Source organism: Cinclus cinclus, chromosome 3, assembly GCF_963662255.1.
Source record: "Cinclus cinclus chromosome 3, bCinCin1.1, whole genome shotgun sequence".
Taxonomy (NCBI): domain Eukaryota; kingdom Metazoa; phylum Chordata; class Aves; order Passeriformes; family Cinclidae; genus Cinclus; species Cinclus cinclus.
Window position 1 is genome coordinate 108,932,399 of NC_085048.1, and position 21,642 is coordinate 108,954,040.

A 21,642-nucleotide genomic window follows, 5' to 3' on the forward strand; every position below is an offset into this window, starting at 1 on the left:
GTCCATTCAAACTAGGATACGGAGCATGAGGTGCAGGGCCGATGTGTGAAAGCAGGAGGATCTCCTCCAAAGTAACTTGTTTAATTGTCCATTTTATTACTTCTCTATTTACTCCACACTACTAAGGCAAGGCAAGCTTTGCTTGCAGGCAAAACAGGCATGGGATACACTAGGGTCCCTTGCAGGATCAGCAGGGCTGGCAGTGACAAAGCAGGCAATCTGCTTCATGGTGAGCCACTACACAGCCGCATCCCGATGTGGGTTTAAGTAGCATGGTATTATGGAGAACTCCTTTTCTGCATCAGATACCAAAAGAACGTCCACAGCTTCTGGTGGCAGTCAGCTGGAACATTCCACAGGCGACACGAGCTCTCAAGGCACTCAGTGTTCTCTAGTGTCAGAGGCAGAGACACACTTGAGGAGAGTCCATGTCAGGGGTCAGCCTTCCCAAACTGAGCAATGGATGCTTCTGCCACTAACACTGACAGGAAATAAACAAACAAAATTTCTGTGCACACCAGGGCTACCTGTGGATTAAATTATTTCTGTTTCACATCCTGGCCAGAACAACATCGTGGTCAGAATATCATTGTTCCTAGATTCTCTAACACTAAAAATATTGCTGGAGAGTTTTTGTCATTCCCATAGATTTGGTGACATCCAGACACACTTAACAATCCATTTGGGTCCAAGTTCCATATTGCAGACGATGTCTTTGGGCAGCCTGCAAGTGTCTCAGCAGAGAATGAAAAGGGATGACAATACTGACACGATTTCTCTTTGCTACTTGAAATTTAAAAGCTCCGCTCCAGCCCACACTGGCAAAATTGTCAGAAGAGGCAATTCTTCCCCACAAAATGCTTCATCTCACTCAAACAAGAAAGCCACAAGCCAACAGTCTTCTTTACGCCTCCACTGCTTTATTTGGCTATTTCTCTAATAGGAATTAGCTTCATTTATTCTTACTTTGTTTCCTGTGTTCCACGGGGCGCGCGGCGGCTCCTCCGTTGGGTTCGCGGAGGCAACGGCAGAACGGCCGCGCGCTCCGGCGGCTCCGCAGGAGCAGCAGCAGCAGCGCCTGTCTCGATCGGTTTTCCGCTCGAGTTCCCGCTCGCCCTCCGTGCCCTTCTCCCTCTCAGACTCCCTGTGATCCCGTTCAGTCCCCTCCTTGTTGCGCCTCTTCCAGCCCGGCTCATGCCGCGCCCCGCAAGGCGACCGTGGGCGAGCCGGCCCCCTGCCCGCCCCTGTCGGGCACGCCGCGGTGCCGCCTCCGCGGGGCTCAGTCCGTACCGCCTGTGGCACCTTTTGAAGAGCCTGTGGACGAGCTCCTCGCTGCGCTGGTGGCGGTGGTGGAGCAGCAGCGTCTCTTGGCTCCGCCTGGCGCGGGCCCCGGCGCTGGCCCGGCCCCGACCGAGGCCCCTCCCGCGGTTCCGCCCACAGCTGGCCCGCAGCCGCCCGGCTCCCACCCCGCCGCCGGCGCATTCCCCCGAGCGAGCCTCGCCGCCCGGCAGTTCGGCCGCCGGCCCCGAGGCGCCGGAGCCCGGGGCGGCTCGGGAAGCAGCGGCGGCCGGGGCGGGCGGGTGCCCCGGGCAGAATGCCGAGAGCGCGGTGCCGTCCGCACGGGCGGAGAAGCCTCCCCTGGAGCAGCTGTACCGGGAGGGCCCGCTGCTGGGGAGCGGCGGCTTCGGCAGCGTTTACGCCGGGACCCGGCTCGCCGACGGCGTCCCGGTAAGAGACGGGGCCGGCTCGGAGCGGGGAGGGGGGCGGCGAGCGGCGGGCGGCGAGCTGAGCCCTCCGCTTGCCTTGGCTTGCAGGTGGCCATCAAGCGAGTGTCCCGGGACCGCGTCTTGGAGTGGGCGCGGCTGGTAAGTGAGGGGAGCCAGCGGGAGCAGGCGGCGGGGCGTAGCGGGCGGGGTAAGGCCAGGCCCGGCCGGGTGGGAGCCGGGACGCTGCGATGGGAGCGAGCGTGGAGCGAGCGGGGGCCGCGCAGCGTCCCGGGCCATGGGCAATGGGAGCTGCGGTGGCGCCGGGCAGGGGGTGGCGAAGGCGAGCGCAGCATCGGCGCCGCTGATGGCATGGCGGCTCCCCCGCAGCACGACGGCGCCCTTGTGCCCCTGGAGCTGGTGCTGCTCTGGATGGCGTCGTGGCCCGGCTTCCGCGGCATCGTGCGGCTCCTGGACTGGTTCGAGCTGCCCGATGGCTTCGCGCTGGTCATGGAGCATCCGGAGCGCTGTCAGGACCTCTGGCACCTGCTGCACGCGGGGGGGTTCCTGCCAGAGCCCGTGGCGCGGGCGCTGTTCCGGCAGGTGCTGGGGGCCGTGCGGCACTGCACCAGCCGCGGCGTCCTGCACCGCGACATCAAGGCCGAGAACGTGCTCGTTGACCTGGCCACCGGCGAGGCGAAGCTCATCGACTTCGGCTGCGGCACGATCCTGCAGGACACCTTCTACACCCAGATGGCCGGTGAGCCCAAATCCGGGGCCCAGCCGGGCAGTGGAGCTTCTCCCCTGTGCTTCCACAGGTGGAACACACAGGGAGGGAGGGAGGGAGTGAGGGGGAATGCTGCTTCAGCCGGCTGCAGCCAAGTTGCATTTTGGCAGGAGCTGGGGCTGGCTTTTGAGGAGCTGGCTGGGAGGGAGGGAGCAATCAGCATTGGCCTGATGAGCTGTGCCCGTGTGCCATAGGAACGCGGGAGTACTACCCACCGGAGTGGATCCTCTTTGGCCGCTACCATGGCCAGCCAGCCACCATCTGGTCCCTGGGCATCCTGCTCTATCAGCTGGTGTGCAGGCACCTTCCTTTCAAAAGCAGAGAGGACATCGTCCGGGGACAGCTCTTCTTCCCGCCCCGGGTGTCTCAAGGTGGGGATGGGCCTTCAAGGCACGGGAGCAAGAACGGCTTTGGGAGAGGGCAGGTGGCACATAAGTGTCCTGCTGTTGCAGCTGGGGAGGAGGTTCATCTCCTGGGCTGAGGTGGACGAGGCGGCACGTGTGCTTCTGCTGCTCTCTTCCAGAAGAGAGGATGGATGGGAAGCTGTGCGAACAGCTCTGAGCACTCTTAGTGTGCTGTGGGCACTGTGAAATCTGGGAGAGCATGGACAGGAGCTGACCAGCAGTTTCTGGTTTCTCTCTGCAGAGTGCCAGCACCTGATCAGGTGGTGCTTATCCATGGACCCTGCAGACAGGCCATCCTTGGATGACCTTTTAGAACATTCTTGGGTGCAGAAGCCCCACCTGGCCCAGGAGACAGCAGAGATCCATCCCTCTGCACAGTAGAATCCAGGATGCCCGCAAGCAGCAGCTGCTCGTGTCTTGTGGCTCTCAAAGAATTGCCCAGAGCATTTCCCAGTGGCCCTGGCATGGAGCAGAGAGCACAGCCAAGGAGGTGCTTCCTCAGGTCCCCGGCGATTTGTGGAGGGAGCGGCTCAGGGCTCCCCATCCTATTGGAGAAATTGTGGCACAGTGTAGTGAAATTGCCACAGAGTGGAAAAGGGGAAACATCCCCCTGCAGCTCAATGGCCTCGTGATGTCCCCGCGAGCCAAGGCACATATGGTGTGTTCTTCTGGAGATCAGCGCAGAGCTGGAGAACGCCGTTCTCGAGCTGGCCACTGGCAGGGCAAAGCTGATGGGCTTTGGTTGCAGCCCCTTCCTAGAGGACACGCTCTGCACCCCGACGAAATCAAGATGAGTCCCCAGGCAGCGCAGGGGTGGGGGGATGCTCGTGCCTCCAGGCATGGCAGGGCTCGGCCTGGCCACGTGCCAGAGGTTCCCCATGGGGTGGCAGTGGACAATATTAATCTTTCTGCCAACTGCCCAGCTGCTTTTTGGTGGGGCAGGGGATGGATGTTGTGGAAGGGGAGCTGGCTCCTGGCCTCGCTGACAGCTTCTTCCTGCCAGCATGGCACAGGCTGGGGTGGGGGCATCCGGCCTGACAAAAGCATCCATCCATGTGGATAGGGAGCAGCAGAGGGGGACGGGTTCTTTAGCCATGGCCCAGCTGCTCTGCTTTGCAGGCCCTTGAAAGAGGGGTGGGCTTACGGGTGGGAAAGGTGGGGTTTTTCCCCACCACTGGAGAGATTTAATTATCACATGGAGCTGTCAGGCCCGTGAAACTTTGAAGAATAAGCTTTGGTGCTTTTTTTTTGTGTCCAGACCAGATGGAGCAGCACCAGCACCGTCCGTGGAGTGCATCCCGTGCCGGTGCTACCCGGGGAGGGTCCATGGTGTGCAAGGACGTCCCTGCAAGAAGGATGAGGACCTTGTGTGGGATCGGCTCCTCTCCTGGCAGCAGGTCTCCAGAGGTGGGTACCCGGTTCCACAGCTTGGGTGGCAGAAGGGCTTAGGGCAAACGGCAGCAGGCACACAAGAATGTCGCTCTTGCAGCTGCTGAGGAGGTTGTTGTGCCATGCTTGAGCAGAAGAGGTGGAGCATGTCCTGCCACGCTGCTCTCCTCTAATAAGGAGGGAATGGGCTGGGAGGTTTGGGCTCTGAGCACAGACAGCAGCCTGGCCTGAGCACAGGCCGTGGTGGGACAGGGGGGACAGGAGCCTGCTGCCACTGACCGTGGCTTTCTGGTTTCTGTCCCCAGGCTACCAGCAGCTCATGCCATGGAAACGGCACCGCTCGAGCTGCCAGTCTGGGAGGGCTGGACGGCAGCGGGTGTTCATTTGCTGCCAAAAATAAATCATTCATGTTACTAACATCATCATCATCATCGGAGCATTTCTTTCATCCTTTTTTCAAGCTTTTGGCCTCCCTTCTTCCACCGAAATCTCTTTGCCTCTTTCCTCATCCACTTGGTGGAATTGGTGGGGGGGGTTTAAGTAACACAAAAAGTTCAGCAACAATTCCTGTTGCCAACCGCAGCAGTCTCTTCAAGAACCTGGAGTTGGTAGCCAGGCCCACATTTCACTTGGAAAGGGGAGTGGTTTGCAGGGACAAAGATGTCCCTCTGCTGCAAAAGCAGGGAGGAAATCAGAAGCAGCAAAATGCAATTTCAGCTCTACCCCGCCCAAAGTTGTCTGCGTCTTTGCCCTCCACTCCAAAATAGGCAGGCAAGGTTGGACTTGAACAAGGTTCAAGTCCTTCATGGTCCCTTGGCATTAAAGGGATCAAGTAAAACTCTCGTATGCAGTAATTGGAGTACAGCTACTGTAGGGATAAAGGAAATGTTGGGAGCTGGGACATCCTTCTTGTCTCCTTTGTCTCCCCAGGTGTTGTAGCCTGGATAGCTGTTAAGATGGTTGCAGGTAAAGGAGCAGCAAGGGCCTTTGTATGGGATCCACGGAGATGTTTATTTCAGCCACTGAGTGGATAGTCCAGGGTCAGAGGCAAAGACAAAGGGGAACGTCGGGGTGAGGGTCCAGGTTGAAGCAGATGGGTGTCCTGGGCAGGGGGAGCATCAGGGAGCACTTACCAGGGGACATGGGGGTGGCACAAAGGTGGGGTTAGGGCATGGGAGCCAACAGGGAAACAGGGTGGGAGTGACCAAAAGCCTGAGAGACAGGGAGAGGGCAGGGGGCTGGCCCAGGGAACAGAACAGGGCTACATTGGCATGACAGAACAGGGCTTGCTATGAGAGAAGCCTCTCGTGTCTCCCTAACTAGGGAATGCCTTTTAGGGTCTCCACAGTGGGGTGTTTTGGGTTCAGTTTGAGTTTGGGTGGAGATACTGCTTTAGTGTAGTGGTTTTGGATTGTTAATTTGAACGTTTTTAGCTGTGAGATAGGATTAGGAGGAAGATAAAACAGGCTTAGCTTTAAATGGTACAAAGACAAACTTTATTACCAGAAACTATAGGGGAAAAAAGAAGAAGAAAAATTAGAATAAAACTTCAGACTACTCTTCTTCTTTCCACACATTTGTTTTTTTACATTGACAACATACAAAGAACAACTCAGTTAGTTTACCATTTCTAAAATAGTCATTTACTTGTTTCTTTCAGAGAGGAGATTCTTCAGCCTATAGAGATTTTTTCATAAGAAACCATTTGTAAGTGGTCTTGCTGTTCTAGTGTTTAGCCGTCAGGGAGGATAGAGATCTGGTTATTATGTAATATTTTTTTTCTCAACATTTTAATTCATAACTAATACTGAGGACCATATCAACTTATGAGGCACACTTAAAGGATTATAATAGTTGAAACAAAAGCTTACTCCACTTTTAAAAATAGAGGGTGTTTTTCTTCTTCCCTAGGGAGAAGCAGGGGTTTTTTCACTATTTCAACCTAGGGCACTTACAGCAATTTTAACATTGGTTTATTTTAACACCAACGCTTCTTCTTACATCTAGAGTTAGAATCTTTAATCCACCCCATATTTTTTTATGTGTTATAGGGAAACAAGGGTTGCTTTTCTGTAGCATAAAAAAAAGGGAAGAATTTCAGTCTATGTCTTCCTTCCCTCAGCTGAGACTTGACTCTTCTCGTACTTTGAATTTGGTGTTTTTTGTGCTGTTTTTGTACATATTATCATTTTGGTTCTCTGGTTTTTTTTCCACAGGACAGAGAATAAAGTATTTGTAAAATCATATTTTGGGCAGTGAAAAAGTTAATATTTTGCCAGGGCAGCAGAGGGTTCTGTGATTGTTTTTAGGTGGGGCGGCCGGAGCTCTTTACCATAAGGAGCCTTCTAAGGCCGCGCCGGGGCCGGGCTGGGATTGTAGGGCCCGGCCAGAAAGCGGAGATGAGTTTTTTGGTTGTAAGGTTGTTTTTTGGTGTTTGCTGTACATAATGTTAGTGGTGGGCTGGTGGTTTTCCTTTTCCTTTTGCCAGCAGCCGAGGTTGGGGCCCTTGCCAGATCGGGGCCCAGCTGTCTCTCCCCCAGGCCGTGTGGGCGGTGAGGCAGGCCTTTTTTCCACCTTTATCTCTTACTGTTCACTTCCTCTTGCTGGAAACGGGATTGTTGGAACACTTCAGAGGAGACGGCTTATCCATAGTGTTCTGTTTTAAATTGTCTAAAACCGTGTGAGACAGATGGCTTCACATAGGAACATCCCCAGGGCTGCTGAGGGGAAGGCACCACTTTATTTGTTGTGAAGAGAAGTAATCAAAATCCGCAACCAACAAGCTGCAAGGCAGAACGGAGTGGGAATTACAGAAATAAAGGCCTTGAAAAGCAGCTTTGGAAAGCGGCTACTTCCTAGACAGTGCCAAACCCTCTGACCTGGCCTGGCCGGGCCCAGGACTGGCTGCCCTTGGGAAGGGAAGGGAAAGGGATGGACCTGGGGTGGGGGCTCTGTGGCCATGGAAACGAGAGAACCACGGGCCAGCGCGTCACAAAGGGGCAGCCCCGCAAGGGGCTGTGAAGGTTGTGGTTGACACGGACACAGTGGCAGGAGACACGTCTGGCTCTGCCTGTCTGTGCCGACTGCTGGCGATTGGAGTCACCCCACCTTGTTCTAGGGCTGGGGACCGAGCTCCTATCGCCGTCTGCTCCGAGACAGTTCCCAAATTCAACCCCAGGTACTTCTGCGAGACAGAAGCACGGGTTCAAAGATGGATTTTACTGCAAAAGGAAAGACCACGGAAGGAAAAGGTGAGGATAGAAAGGAGCTGAAAGGCCCGAGTCAAATGGAGACAAATTCCACCAGATTTCCGGGAAAATTGGTCCATGGTGGTCAGTTCTGGCTCTGTGTCAGAGTTGGTGGCTGTGAGCTACAGGTGATCTTGCAAGGACATCCCTGGCATCATAACATTCTACCTTTAGTTTACTCTGCTTCCTGCTTTTTGACAGTAGCCAAATCACTCATACTGTCAGCCAGGACAGGGACTGTGGCCATGACAAATACAACGTGGTCATGTGATGCAAATTCTGCTTCTTTCTTTGCCATCAACGTTGGGTCTCACTACTGATAAATTTCCTGTTCTTCCTCTGCTTGGTGATTGGGTCCAACACTGAGGATGACAGGATAATATAAAAACCCCAGCAAGGCCTGCCTGCATGCTGAGAGGTCTCTGTAGCTTGCAGAAATAGCATTCGTCGCTGTGAGGGTCTTTCCTGGGTTTTGACAAAGCCAATCTCTAGAAGGGATCCTTATTCCCCTGTTATTATTGGATCCTTGCACCTTTCACTTCAGACTTGCTAACTCAATAGTGTTTGGAGGAATTAAACACAGGCTAGTCTAAGGAAAACTAAAACCAAACAATTGTTTTTAAAAATATCAAATATCCCTTAAGTGCCACACCCGTTAGACATGTTGATGCTGGGATAGAGGTGGGCATTGACCAACGTCACTTCTTCCCTTGTGAGAGTGTCTCAGCCTCCCACAGAGGTAAGGTGGGAGCTGGGCCACTCTCTGGTGGGAGGAAGGGTCTTGTGCCAGCCTCGAGAGCCTGTGCACATTGCCAGGGAGCAGTTGTGCCCTGCAGGTGCCCCCTGCCATGAGCTGTGCTGCTGCCAGTGCCCCGTGGAGCTGTAGGGCTGCTGAGCTGTGGGGCAGGGAGAGGAGCAGGAGGCTGCATGTGCAGCTGAGCCATTGCTGGGAAGCACAGGGCTCTGGGCTCCCTGCTGTCCCAGGGCAGCCCAGAGGCCAGGGAGTTCCCCTGGGAGCTCTGTGGAAGTGGCTCAGGGTGTGCCCCTGGCCTGCCTCAAGGGGCTGATGGCAGGAGCAGGTTTCCTTTTGAAGCTATTTTCCAGGAAAGTTTCCAGGAAATGTGTCCCATGAAACATGGAGCTTCAGATGCTTTTGTTTTGCTTTGCAGCCTCTTGTTACATTTTGTGTCTCCACTTTGCAGGCCTGACTGGCTACCCTCTTGCCAAGAGGTTTTCCCTGGCAAATCCTTCTATGCTCCTTCCCTCCAAGCCATTGCCTCCCATCCAGAAGGGCTCTCCTTCAACCAAGTCAAATATGATGTCCAGAGGAGAGCGGGACAATGGGAAAAATGGCACTGGCTACAAGGAGGACAATATTAGAAACAACCGGGACCAGGATTCAGAGGGAAAAGCACATAAGGTAAGGCAAGCAAGATAAGTCCTGTGTGGCAGATTTTCAGTTTATGTCCTGTAAGCAGAGATCGGAGACCATTAACTGTGGTGTGAGCCTAAGGAAGAAGGTGAGCAAAGTAGGATCTCAGCTGGACTCTGCACTTCAGGCTGTCTTTGCAATGGGTGTGTAGTGCAGATTTCAAGTCCTCACTGTGTATCTATAGCAGGAGAGGGCTTTGAAAGGTTTCTGGGCTCTGTCATGGTTGCTCCTCTGTCTTGTAGCTGAGAAAACACCAACAAGAAGGCAGCGCTGCTAAAGTTGTCTGCTCCAGCTAAGCAATCCTCCTGCATTCAGTAACCCACGGGTATCTGTGAACCATATCTATGTCTTGGTGGTGGTTTCCATCAGCTCTGTCTGGTGGGGATGGAAAAAGGAGTTTGCTGGAACAGGCAGTCCTGCAAAGTCAGTTCCAGGTTGACGCAGCGTTTGAGCTGTACAGCCATGGCCTCCTACACAGTTGTCTCTGATGCTATTTCTACATTTCTTCAGCTTCTGGGCAGCTGTGTGCTGTGGCATGGCTTTGTCCAGAGAGAAGGGATGGGAGGTGGCCATGGGGAGAGCAGCCCCAAGCCCAGGCACACGATTGCCTTTGCAGCAGGGCCAGCACCTGCAGTTGTTCTGGGTTTGCCATGGGGTGCAGGAGGAGGCAAATGAGCAACAGGTCTGGCAAACAGAATGTCCAATCAAAGGCTGATGTACTTGATTCCAGCCTTGCTGAGGAAGGGCCCAGTGTATCCCTGACAGGATGTGGTCCTTTAACTGTAGTTTGAAGAGGACTTGATTTGGGGCTTTAGTTGTGCCAGAAAGGAAGGGACACTTAAAGAATGGTGTGCACCTGCCCCTCCTACCTCCACCCTCCTTCCTGGTCATGGCATGGGGGCCCTGGAGCAACTTGGGCAAGCAGAGACCTTGCAGAGAGCAGCAGGGCAGGGAGCTCTGCTGAACTTCCTAAATGCCAGTGAGCCTGAGATGATGGAGGTGTGGGAGCTGGAGAGCACGGAGCATCGCGGGAGCTCAGCAGCTTCTGGGCTGAAAGGCTGCTGGGCAACTGTAAGAGGGAAGGGCAGCAGCAGAAGAATTGAGGGGCTTGAGAAAAGCAGGTTCTGACATCCTGCAGAATGGCTTTGTGGGGACTTGGTTGGTGATCAGCACTGGCTGTGAGGTGCCTAAGAGACAGGGAGAGAACAGTGATCTGAACCCGTTCCAATACCATCCAAAAGGCCAGTGGAGGCAGTGGCACTGCAGAACATGCTGATGCCAACCATGTGGATTCCTGCTGGGAGTGTAGCTGCAATTGCAGAAAAATGAGCAGGAAGAGAGAGGTGGCAAATTGGGGAGATGGTCTCTCCCTCACCAATTCCCTTTCCTATGCCACCCTTCCCCTTCCTAGGACAATCTGCTATATATGATATTGACTTTTCCTGTCAGGGCATGTGTAACTGTCTTGAGTCATGAATGAGGGCAAGGCTGGATGCTATATTTGAGCACTGTGTACCACTCTTTCCAGGCATCCTTGCTGTATCCCAGAGGTGGGGATATGAAGAAGGGGTCATTGGGGCTGCCTTTGGTCCCCCCTATACCCAAGGCAGTCAGTCCCAGTGTTGGCAGTGCTGCAGGGTCTCTGCGCAGCTCTGTGCAGCTGGATGTCCAAGAGTCCCAGGAGATGAGGTAAGCCAAGGTGTCTGCTGCTCCCCTCTGCTGTTCAGCTCCCTCTTGCCATCTTGTGAGGTTCCTTTGCACAGTCAGCTCTCTCCCATGTACTTAGGGAAACCTCTGTGTATTCACCATTTGGCCCATCCGTGATGATCCAGCTCCATGTCAAACCCCACACCTCATGTCACAAGGGCAGAGGTGGTGGTGGTGGGGAAGAGGAGGCAGGGCTTAAAAGCATCTGAAGATGGGTCCTCTGCTGGGCTTTGTACTGATTCCCTCTGTAATGTTTGTGGTGTCTTTTGGGAACTGTATTGCATGGGTCTGTCTCCTGAAGATGATAGAATACTGTGATCCTTGAGTCTCAAGTTCAGCACGCAAAAATTACGTTTTGCCAAATATTAGCTGCTGGAGAGGCGTCTGGACAGTCAGGTGCTGCCTCTGTAAACATGCTGTGGAACTTGTCTGTTTCTTGGCCTCCGGTCTGAAATGAGCTCCCAGAGAAGTTTGGGTTATAGATGTGTAAGCCAATCAATGTTTAATGCTTAGATCTTGCCTTAAAATCAAAGAGGGAAAGGTTCTAAAGAAGTTTTATAGGATGGTACCTGATGGAAAGATATTGGCTTGGATATGTTTGAGGAAATGTAGCTGTCAAGCTTATCCGAGTGATTACAATAATGAATGAGTCACAGAAATATCATTCCTATTGAAAAGCTTAGGTAGGGCTTTAAAAGTGCAATCTGAATATCCTTGGCTATCAGCTGAGTTGGATAAAGTAGTTTTCTTATTCAAAAAGCAAGGAGGTGGAATATCCTTCTCAGAACACTCCAGTGCTCTGACCACATGTAGCACGAGACTGGCACCAGCGCAAGGCATGAGCAGGCAAAGCCAAGCTTTGTCAGCAGAAGCAAAGTAGCTGCCCTCCATACAGACTCGTGTCTCAGCTTAGCAACCTTTGCTGCTTCAGAGAGGCTGTAGGAGCCCCCCAAGTTTCAAAAGGAGAGACACCACAATTGGGGAGTTATGATGCAAGTTGGAGAATGACTGCCGTGTTTCAGCTGGAGCTTGGCCAGCTCTGTCTGACTTCAGCAACTGAAAGCTTAAGGACAATTAATCAGCTTTGCATCTTGTTGGCTTGATGTCTCTTGCATTTCCTCCTTCATCAGAGTGAACAAGCTAGGAAAGATTGCCTCCTCTCATGCTACACCTCTTCCCTCCCTTCTCTTTCTCCCTCCTCATATGTGCTTTTGTTCTCCCTTTCTCAAGGCCAAGACCGAGCGGCAGCATCAAAGAGAAGTCTGAACATGCAGGTAGGTACAGGGCATGTCGGTCCTAAAATGACCATTGGCATATTGAATCAGAGGTGACATCTTGAAAACTTGGTTATGAACCATGGTTTTAAGAATTTCTTTAAATTTGTTTCAATTCCTTGATGGCCTCAGTGGACTGTCCCAGAGCCCAGTCACTGGGATTATGCTCCGGGGATGCTCTGAAAACTCCTCTAATGTGAAGTCTTAGGTGGCATAAGCTGGAGTGGTATCTTGAGGCCCTGGAAATGCACTGCAGGAAACAAAACATTCCTCTCCATTCTTTGCCTGCCTTTTATCTCCCTGAAGCCTTTCTAGTGTTGCAATTAGAACCAAAAAAAGAAAGCATTTAGCAGGAAATGAGAAATATTCCCACTCCTTCCTCCTGCCCTTGAAGGAGAAGACTTTAACTTGGGGTATATTCTGAGCTGAACCCTTTGAGATCGGAAGGAAAGTCATGGAAATTGCCTGGTTTTTCACTGGGAGAAATAGGGAAACCTCCTGTGAGAGAAAGTCCTTTTGAATTTTCCAGTTTTGGAGAAGGACAATTCCAAATGGATGCAGCATATGCAGGGTCTGAGTTTGTCATCCTCTGACAGCACAAGCCCAAAGCCACCTATGGCAGGTTCACCATGGCAAATCTCTTGCCCCACTGCCTCTGCCTGTGTCAGTGTTGCAGGCTGAGGCTGGGGGAGGAGATGCCTTCTGCCTTGTCCCCCTGTCCCTGCCTTGCCTGATCCCTGACAAGTAGAATTGTGCCAGACAAAATGCGGTCTCTGGTGCATCTGTGCCAGCCAATGCCTTTGAGTTGAAAGCCTCCAGCAAAGTTTGTTGTTATTCTTTTGCCATTTTGGGGCATGTCATGATAGGAGAGTTGAGATTTGAAGAAATAGTTGTGCTGATGCAGAAAAAGGGATCAGATGCCCAGGCCCCTTTGCTCTGGGTTAGTTCTGCCAAATCCTGGGCAGAGGCCCTTTGGAATGACTCCTTAATTGGTGATATGCAGCTGGAATGCTTAATGCAGCTAGGGAGAAGTATTGCTCAATAAGTAAGGTGGCATTTTTGCTGGATTTATTCTGGAATAGAAATTAGCTATAGCATTACTCCTTATCTGGTGTGCTTTTACAAATGACCTGTTCCATCTACAGGGATAAAGAAATACAGATTTATGCAAGGTCTTCTTTTGATGATCTGCCCTATGGCATTTCCACCAAGAGAATTTGGAATTGTTTTTAACTGCAATGATCAGAAATGTTTGGATGTAGGTCTTATGTTGGGTTTTGGGTTCTCTGCAGGAAAGAAAGCAGGGAAAAAACCCATGAAGCAAAACCCATGAAGCAATAAAGCTTCGCAAAAACAGAATGTTTGCAAGCCAGTGTGTCCCCTACAGATATGGGCTCCTTGAATACTGGGGACAAGCAATGGGGAGGGGAAAGCATCTTTTACCTCTAATGTGGGTTGCCATCATTCATGAGCCTGCCCTTCCTTTGTTGCAAAAGGAAATAAAGGCAACCAACAAATGCCAACCCAGAACTGAGTGGGTGTTACAGAAACAAGTGCCATGAAATCTAGCGTTGGAAAGGAATGATTTCCTAGGTGTAATTGTCAAATTCTGGAGACCACTGTGGGTTGCCAGCTGTTTGGAAGGAAAGAGATCCCTAAGTAGTGGGGTGGCAATGAGAAACACATAAGCAATGCAGTAGAAGCTCTCTTTCCTGGCTTGCCAGCACCATACTGTTCAGAGTAATTAAAGTGATACTAATTTCCTGAAAAATAAAAGCAAAGCAATTTTCTGAATAACTAAAAAGACCCCTTGGTTGCCTCATCCATTAGATGTATTGGTTCTACAGGTGGGAGTTCACCTAACTCACTTGTTCCCTTGTGAGCATGGCTCAGCCTCCCACCGAGGTAAGGTGGGAGCTGGGCCGCTCTCTGGTGGGAGGAAGGGTCTTGTGCCAGCCTGGAGAGCCTGTGCACATTGCCAGGGAGCAGTTGTGCCCTGCAGGTGCCCCCTGCCATGAGCTGTGCTGCTGCCAGTGCCCCGTGGAGCTGTAGGGCTGCTGAGCTGTGGGGCAGGGAGAGGAGCAGGAGGCTGCATGTGCAGCTGAGCCATTGCTGGGAAGCACAGGGCTCCCTGCTGTCCCAGGGCAGCCCAGAGGCCATGGAGTTCCCCTGGTTACTCTGCGAAATGGCTCAGAGTGTGCCCCAGGCCTGCCTCACGTGGCTGCTGTTACGTGCATGTTTCCCTGTGCAGCTGTTTAGAAGTTTTGAGGAAATGTGTTCCATGGTATATGGAGCTTTAGATGCTTTAGCTTTGCATCTCAGCCTCTGTTCTATTTTATGTCTCCACATTGCAGGCCTGACTAGGTTCATGTTTTCCAAGTTGTTCCGGCCATCTCCCTCCATGCTCCTTCCCTCTAAACCGTTGCCTCCCATCCAGAAGAGCTCTCCTTCTTCTAAACCAATTAAAATCTGCAGTGTGGAGCAGGAGGGTGGGAAAAAAGGCAGCAGCACCAGTGACAGTAAGAACAAGCAGGAGCTGGATTCAGAGGGAAAAATGCATAAGGTAAGAAGACCAAGATAAGTCCATGTGATAGATTTTCAGATTATGTGCTGCAGGCAGAGTTTTGAGACTTTTTCCTATGGTGTGAGGCAAGGGAAACCCCTGAGTAAAGGAAGGTCTCAGCTGGACTCTGCACTTCAGGCTGTCTTTGCAATGGGTGTGTAGTGCAGATTTCAAGTCCTCACTGTGTATCTATAGCAGGAGAGGGCTTTGAATGATTTCTGGGTTCTGTCATGGTTGCTCCTCTGTCTTGTAGCTGAGAAAACACCAACAAGAAGGCAGCGCTGCTAAAGTTGTCTGTTCCAGCTAAGCAATCCTCCTGCATTCAGTAACCCACGGGTATCTGTGAACCATGTCTATGTCTTGGTGGTAGTTTCCATCAGCTCTGTCTGGTGGGGATGGAAAAAGGAGTTTGCTGGAACAGGCAGTCCTGCAAAGTCAGTTCCAGGTTGATGCAGCATTTGAGTTGTACAGCCATGGCCTCCTACACAGTTGTCTCTGATGCTATTTCTAGATTTCTTCAGCTTCTGGGCAGCTGTGTGCTGTGGCATGGCTTTGTCCAGAAGGAAGGGATGGGAGGTGGCCATGGGGAGAGCAGCCCCAAGCCCAGGCAAACGATTGTCTTTGCAGCAGGGCCAGCACCTGCAGTTGTTCTGGGTTTGCCATGGGGTGCAGGAGGAGGCAAATGAGCAACAGGTCTGGCAAACAGAATGTCCAATCAAAGGCTGATGTACTTGATTCCAGCCTTGCTGAGGAAGGGCCCAGTGTATCCCTGACAGGATGTGGTCCTTTAACTGTAGTTTGAAGAGGACTTGATTTGGGGCTTTAGTTGTGCCAGAAAGGAAGGGACACTTAAAGAATGGTGTGCACCTGCCCCTCCTACCTCCACCCTCCTTCCTGGTCATGGCATGGGGGCCCTGGAGCAACTTGGGCAAGCAGAGACCTTGCAGAGAGCAGCAGGGCAGGGAGCTCTGCTGAACTTCCTAAATGCCAGTGAGCCTGAGATGATGGAGGTGTGGGAGCTGGAGAGCACGGAGCATCGCGAGAGCTCAGCAGCTTCTGGGCTGAAAGGCTGCTGGGCAACTGTAAGAGGGAAGGGCAGCAGCAGAAGAAATGAGGGGCTTGAGAAAAGCAGGTTCTGACATCCTGCAGAATGGCTTTGTGGGGACTTGGCTGGAGATCAGTACTGGCTGTGAGGTGCCTAAGAGACAGGGAGAGAACAGTGGTCTAAACCCATTCCCATACCATCCAAAAGGCCAGTGGAGGCAGTGGCACTGCAGAACATGCTGATGCCAACCATGTGGATTCCTGCTGGGATGGTCTCTCCCTCACCAATTCCCTTTCCTATGCCACCCTTCCCCTTCCTAGGACAATCTGCTATATATGATATTGACTTTTCCTGTCAGGGCATGTGTAACTGTCTTGAGTCATGAATGAGGGCAAGGCTGGATGCTATATTTGAGCACTGTGCACCACTCTTTCCAGGCATCCTTGCTGTATCCCAGAGGTGGGGATATGAAGAAGGGGTCATTGGGACTGCCTTTGATCCCCCCTATACCCAAGGCAGTCAGTCCCAGTGTTGGCAGTGCTGCAGGGTCTCTGCGCAGCTCTCTGCAGCTGGATGTCCAAGAGTCCCAGGAGATGAGGTAAGCCAAGGTGTCTGCTGCTCCCCTCTGCAATTCAGCTCCCTCTTGCCATCTTGTGAGGTTCCTTTGCACAGTCAGCTCTCTCCCATGTACTTAGGGAAACCTCTGTGTATTTACCATGTGGCCCATCTGTGATGATCCAGCTCCATGTCAAACCCCACACTGCATGTCACAAGGGCAGAGGTGGTGGTGGTGGGGAAGAGGAGGCAGGGCTTAAAAGCATCTGAAGATGGGTCCTCTGCTGGGCTTGGTATTGATTCCCTCTGTAATGTTTGTGGTGTCATTTGGGAACTGTATTGCATGGGTCTGTCTCCTGAAGATGATAGAATACTATAATCCGTGACTGCCACCTTCAGCACCCACAAGCATATGCTTGTAGAAATATCGGCTGCTGGAGAGGGGTCTGCGAATTCTAGTATTGCTTTTTTTACTTTTAACACGGGGTGCTGTTGTTCATGTTGCAACATTCCTTTGTTGTAAAGAGAAATATAAACAGCACATAAAACCCAATCCAGAACTCAGTGGGAGTTGCAAATAGAAAGGCCATGAAATCTAGCTTAGGAAAGCAATTACCTCCTGGGAGTTATTGTCAGATTCTGGACATCTCTGTGGGTTGGCATCTGTTTGGAAGGGAAGGGATCCCAAAGACAATGTCAGGCATAACTTCTATCTTCCTTGGCCTCCACTGTGAACTGAGATTCCAGGGAAGTTTTGGGTTATAGATGTACGATTTAATCAGTGTTTAATATAGAGGCCTGGATTTAAAATCCAAGAGGTCATGGTGCTAGAGAAGAGTTCTAGCACTGTACCTGATGGAAAGATTGGTTTGGAAATGTGTGATAAAATGTAGCTGTCATGCTTATCTGAGTTAGAAAGAAGGATAAATAAGAAGAAAGAAGGACTCAGGAGTATCATTCCTATTGAAGAGCTTAGGTAGGGCTTTGAAAGTGCAATCTGAATATCCTTGGCTATCAGCTGAGTTGGATAAAGTAGTTTTCTTATTCAAAAAGCAAGGAGGTGGAATATCCTTCTCAGAACACTCCAGTGCTCTGACCACATGTAGCACAAGACTGGCACCAGCGCAAGGCATGAGCAGGCAAAGCCAAGCTTTGTCAGCAGAAGCAAAGTAGCTGCCCTCCATACAGACTCGTGTCTCAGCTTAGCAACCTTTGCTGCTTCAGAGAGGCTGTAGGAGCCCCCCAAGTTTCAAAAGGAGAGACACCACAATTGGGGAGTTATGATGCAAGTTGGAGAATGACTGCCGTGTTTCAGCTGGAGCTTGGCCAGCTCTGTCTGACTGCAGCAACTGAAAGCTTAAGGACAATTAATCAGCTTTGCATCTTGTTGGCTTGATGTCTCTTGCATTTCCTCCTTCATCAGAGTGAACAAGCTAGGAAAGATTGCCTCCTCTCATGCTACACCTCTTCCCTCCCTTCTCTTTCTCCCTCCTCATATGTGCTTTTGTTCTCCCTTTCTCAAGGCCAAGACCGAGCGGCAGCATCAAAGAGAAGTCTGAACATGCAGGTAGGTACAGGGCATGTCTGTCCTAAAATGACCATTGGCATATTGAATCAGAGGTGACATCTTGAAAACTTGGTTATGAACCATGGTTTTAAGAATTTCTTTAAATTTGTTTCAATTCCTTGATGGCCTCAGTGGACTGTCCCAGAGCCCAGTTACTGGGAGTGTGCTCCGGTGGTACAATGAAAATTCCTGCATTGTGAAGTGTTGAGTGGCAGGAGCTAGAGTGGTACTTTGGGGCACTGGAATTGTAGTGTGGGAAAAGAAAACATTCTTCTCCATCCTGCATTTGCATTTTATCTCCATGCAGTCTTTGTAGTGTTGCAATTAGGAGAGAAAAAGAAGGAAATCCTCATTTAGCAGGAAATGAGAAATGTTCCCTTTCCTTCCTCCTGCCCTTCAAGGAGAAAACCTTTCCTTTGGGCAATTTCTCAGCTGGACTCTTTGAGATCTAAGGCAGATTCATGGACACCGCCTGGTTTTGCACAGAGGGAAATCAGGAAACCTCCTGTGAGAGGAAGTCCTTTTGAATTTTCCAGTTTTGGAGAAGGACAATTCCAAATGGATGCAGCATATGCAGGGTCTGAGTTTGTCATCCTCTGACAGCACAAGCCCAAAGCCACCTATGGCAGGTTCACCATGGCAAATCTCTTGCCCCACTGCCTCTGCCTGTGTCACTGTTGCAGGCTGAGGCTGGGGGAGGAGATGCCTTCTGCCTTGTCCCCCTGTCCCTGCCTTGCCTGATCCCTGACAAGTAGAATTGTGCCAGACAAAATGCGGTCTCTGTTGTGTCTGTGCCAGCCAATGCCTTTGAGTTGAAAGCCTCCATCAAAGTTTGTTGTTATTCTTTTGCCATTTTGGGGCATGTCATGATAGGAGAGATGAGATTTGAAGAAATAGTTGTGCTGATGCAGAAAAAGGGATCAGATGCCCAGGCCCCTTTGCTCTGGGTTAGTTCTGCCAAATCCTGGGCAGAGGCCCTTTGGAATGACTCCTTAATTGGTGATATGCAGCTGGAATGCTTAATGCAGCTAGGGAGAAGTATTGCTCAATAAGTAAGGTGACATTTTTGCTGGATTTATTCTGGACTAGAAATTAGCTATAGCATTAACCCTTACCGGTTGTAGTTTTGTAATTGTCCTGACATCCTACAAGGGAAATAAAATCTTGGTATGAGGCACTTATTCTGCCCCTACTGCTTGGCTGCTACATGATTTTATCCCCTGTGAAGCCATGTAAAGAAATAGTTCTAAGAGCTGTGTTGGAGAGTATTTGAGAATGACCCGCCATTAGACAAAATCTAATTTGTCAGTATCGGCCGTGATCAGAAATGTTTTGAGACAGGTCATATCTATGTTGGGCTTGGGTGTTTCTGCAGGAAAGAAGGTAGGGAATAAAGTCCTCCAAGAGTGAAGTAGAACAAAAGTGAAACTTCTGGATGATCTCTTTATTCCCTTCAGTGAGGGGCTTGCATAGTCCTGAGGACATCTAATTGGGAAAGCAAAGCTTCTTTTGCATCTAACATGTGGTGCCAAAGTTTGTGTACCAGCAATTCCTTTGTTTGAAAGAGAAATAAAGAAAACACAGAAGTGTAAAACCTAAAATAGAATTGAGTGGGAGTTACAGAAACAATGGCCCTGATAACAGGATTGGCAAACAATCACTTCCTAGACAGTGTCAAATTCCAGAGGCCAGTGTGAGTTTCCAACTCTTTGGAAGGAAATGATTCCTGGAGTAGTGGGGAGGCAACAGGCATAGAACCCATCTCTCCTGGCTTGCCAGCTCCACATTGTTCAGAGAAATTCAAATTATGCTAGATTCATGAAAAATAAAGAAACAACAAATGTTTGCAGTCAAAAAAATAAAGTTTGAATTCGCTACCCATTAGATGAGTTGATTGTAAAGGAGTGAGTTCAATTAACTCACTTCTTTGCCTGTACTTGATCTACAGATCCTTCTGAGTCTACGACACAAAACCAGAGGATGAAGGGAAAGAGCTCTTGGTGTGTGACAGGAGCTGGGATGCCTCTGCTCCCAAGGAAAAACGATGAATTGCTCAGATTGGAGACCTGCATGCGGAAGCCCAGCGTTGGGAATGGAGGTGTGGGCTCCCGGCCGGCTCAGGGGGCCTTGGCCCAGGAGCCCCGGCAGAGGCAGCTGAGCAGCGCTGTCCCCAGGGTCACTGCCAGGGAGGAGGACAAGGGGAAGGACCAGCATGGCTCAGCCTCCCACAGAGGTAAGGTGGGAGCTGGGCCGCTCTCTGGTGGGAGGAAGGGTCTTGTGCCAGCCTGGAGAGCCTGTGCACATTGCCAGGGAGCAGTTGTGCCCTGCAGGTGCCCCCTGCCATGAGCTGTGCTGCTGCCAGTGCCCCGTGGAGCTGTGGGGCTGCTGAGCTGTGGGGCAGGGAGAGGAGCAGGAGGCTGCATGTGTAGCTGAGCCATTGCTGGGAAGCACAGGGCTCTGGGCTCCCTGCTGTCCCAAAATGTTGATCTAAAAGCATACAGGTTTAGAACCTGGGACTACTTTTAGGAACCAGAAAGAAGATGTTTACTAAAATCAGCATAAGGGCAGATAAGAATCTCTGTCAAGAGCAATCTCCATCTCTGCCCTTCTCTATCAAACACAGAGGCTCTCCAGCAACCAGGGGCTGAGGCAGCAGGTTTCAGTCTGCTGGCCCACAGAATAATGTCATGTCTCCTTCCAGGACCCCATCCACTGGGAGAGGGTCTAGGCATATGTAGCTTGCTGCTTTCCTGCACCATCTCTGTGCCCTGTTAGAGCTCTGTAATCTGGAACCTGTCTTGCCTGTTGCCAAGCATGACATTTTTGGGCAATTGAAGTGTGCCAGAGATTTACACGAACCTTTGCTTCCAGTACCAGGCCTCCCACTGAGCCAGCTCAAGGAGATGGATCATCCCAGCAGTCCTGGTCTAACAAGTGACAGAGACCTGAGAGAGGGCTTTGGAAAGGTAAGGGATAAGAACAGGGATGAGCAGACTTCCATTCCAGTGGCTGTTTAGTGCTTGGCCCAAAATGCCTCTGAAAACCATGATCCTCCACTCTTGGGGGTTGGGGATTGTCTTGGGAATATATTTGACGGCTACTGAGCAATTGCTTGGCTGTTTCCAGAGGTGCCAAAGTCAGTGCATGGAGATGGTGCCAAGGTCATGCCCGAAGCATTCTTTATATGCAAAGGCCATTTTAGAGAAGTTCTGATTGGCAGAGCAAACTGTAAACCAGTGAATGTGGGCAAAGGGCACCCTCAGAAGCAGAGAAGCAAAGATGCTAACGTTGAGTATAAGCAAGGCTTCAAAATAAAAACGGGACAGATTGATGTCTCCTGGTTACCTTTCTGGCTGTATCTCACAGCCCTCTCATTCTCACATTTTCTGCTCCTTAATATCCATGTTCCTCCAAATTGTTTTCACATGACTCCCTCCTCCTTTTGGTCTCCTGGTCTCAGAGACCAAGTCGTTGAGAGTCCTTCAGAGCTGAGTCCTTCAGAAGCCAGGAAGTGACAAACAGCTGCACTTCCTGGCCATGAGTGTTAAGCATCAGCTAATTACCCCTCCTTGCTGCATAATGCACATGGCTTTTATTCTCCTGCCATGGCCTCTAGGAGCTGAACTGCCTGCTCATTGCTCATGGGAGCTCTTCCTTTGTCTTGGAGCATTCCTATGACTTCCATGTTTCAAGTAGGGTTTCCTGTCACAGTTGGAGCAGAGTAAGGCTGTGGCACTAAAGTGTTCCACCTCACTGTGTATAATTGCCAAGGTGAGGATGGGAGACATTCTCCTGAAACTATTGGAATGCATATGGAGCTGGATTAATGTCTGTGGCACTCTGTGGACTCTATGCTCCCGATGAGATGATGTGCCTGGTTTGTGTGTCTCTGCTTACAGTCTGTGATGTATTTCCATTGCAACTAGGTTCGTTCTTCATTGTGCAAGTTGGCTGAAAAGAAGTTAGAG

General features: G+C 51.0%; 2 protein-coding genes across 2 annotated transcripts in view; both read left to right on the forward strand.

The window, feature by feature from the left end:
- Positions 1–1,623: 1,623 nt before the first annotated feature.
- LOC134042725 (serine/threonine-protein kinase pim-1-like) lies at positions 1,624–3,191 on the forward strand (the record flags this gene model as incomplete). The annotated part of the gene is made up of 5 exons (XM_062490508.1): positions 1,624–1,728; positions 1,815–1,865; positions 2,094–2,463; positions 2,685–2,861; positions 3,136–3,191. Coding segments are annotated over 5 exons (759 nt in total), but the record flags the coding sequence as incomplete, so codon positions are not given.
- Positions 3,192–8,846: 5,655 nt separating this feature from the next.
- Positions 8,847–21,642, forward strand: part of LOC134041987 (serine/threonine-protein kinase pim-1-like) — an 82,426-nt gene continuing 69,630 nt past the window's right edge. Inside the window, exons 1-2 of the mRNA XM_062489059.1 lie at positions 8,847–8,951; positions 9,010–9,060. Of these exons, the coding sequence (XP_062345043.1) occupies positions 8,847–8,951; positions 9,010–9,060 (156 nt within the window). The remainder of the gene's footprint in view (positions 8,952–9,009; positions 9,061–21,642) is intronic.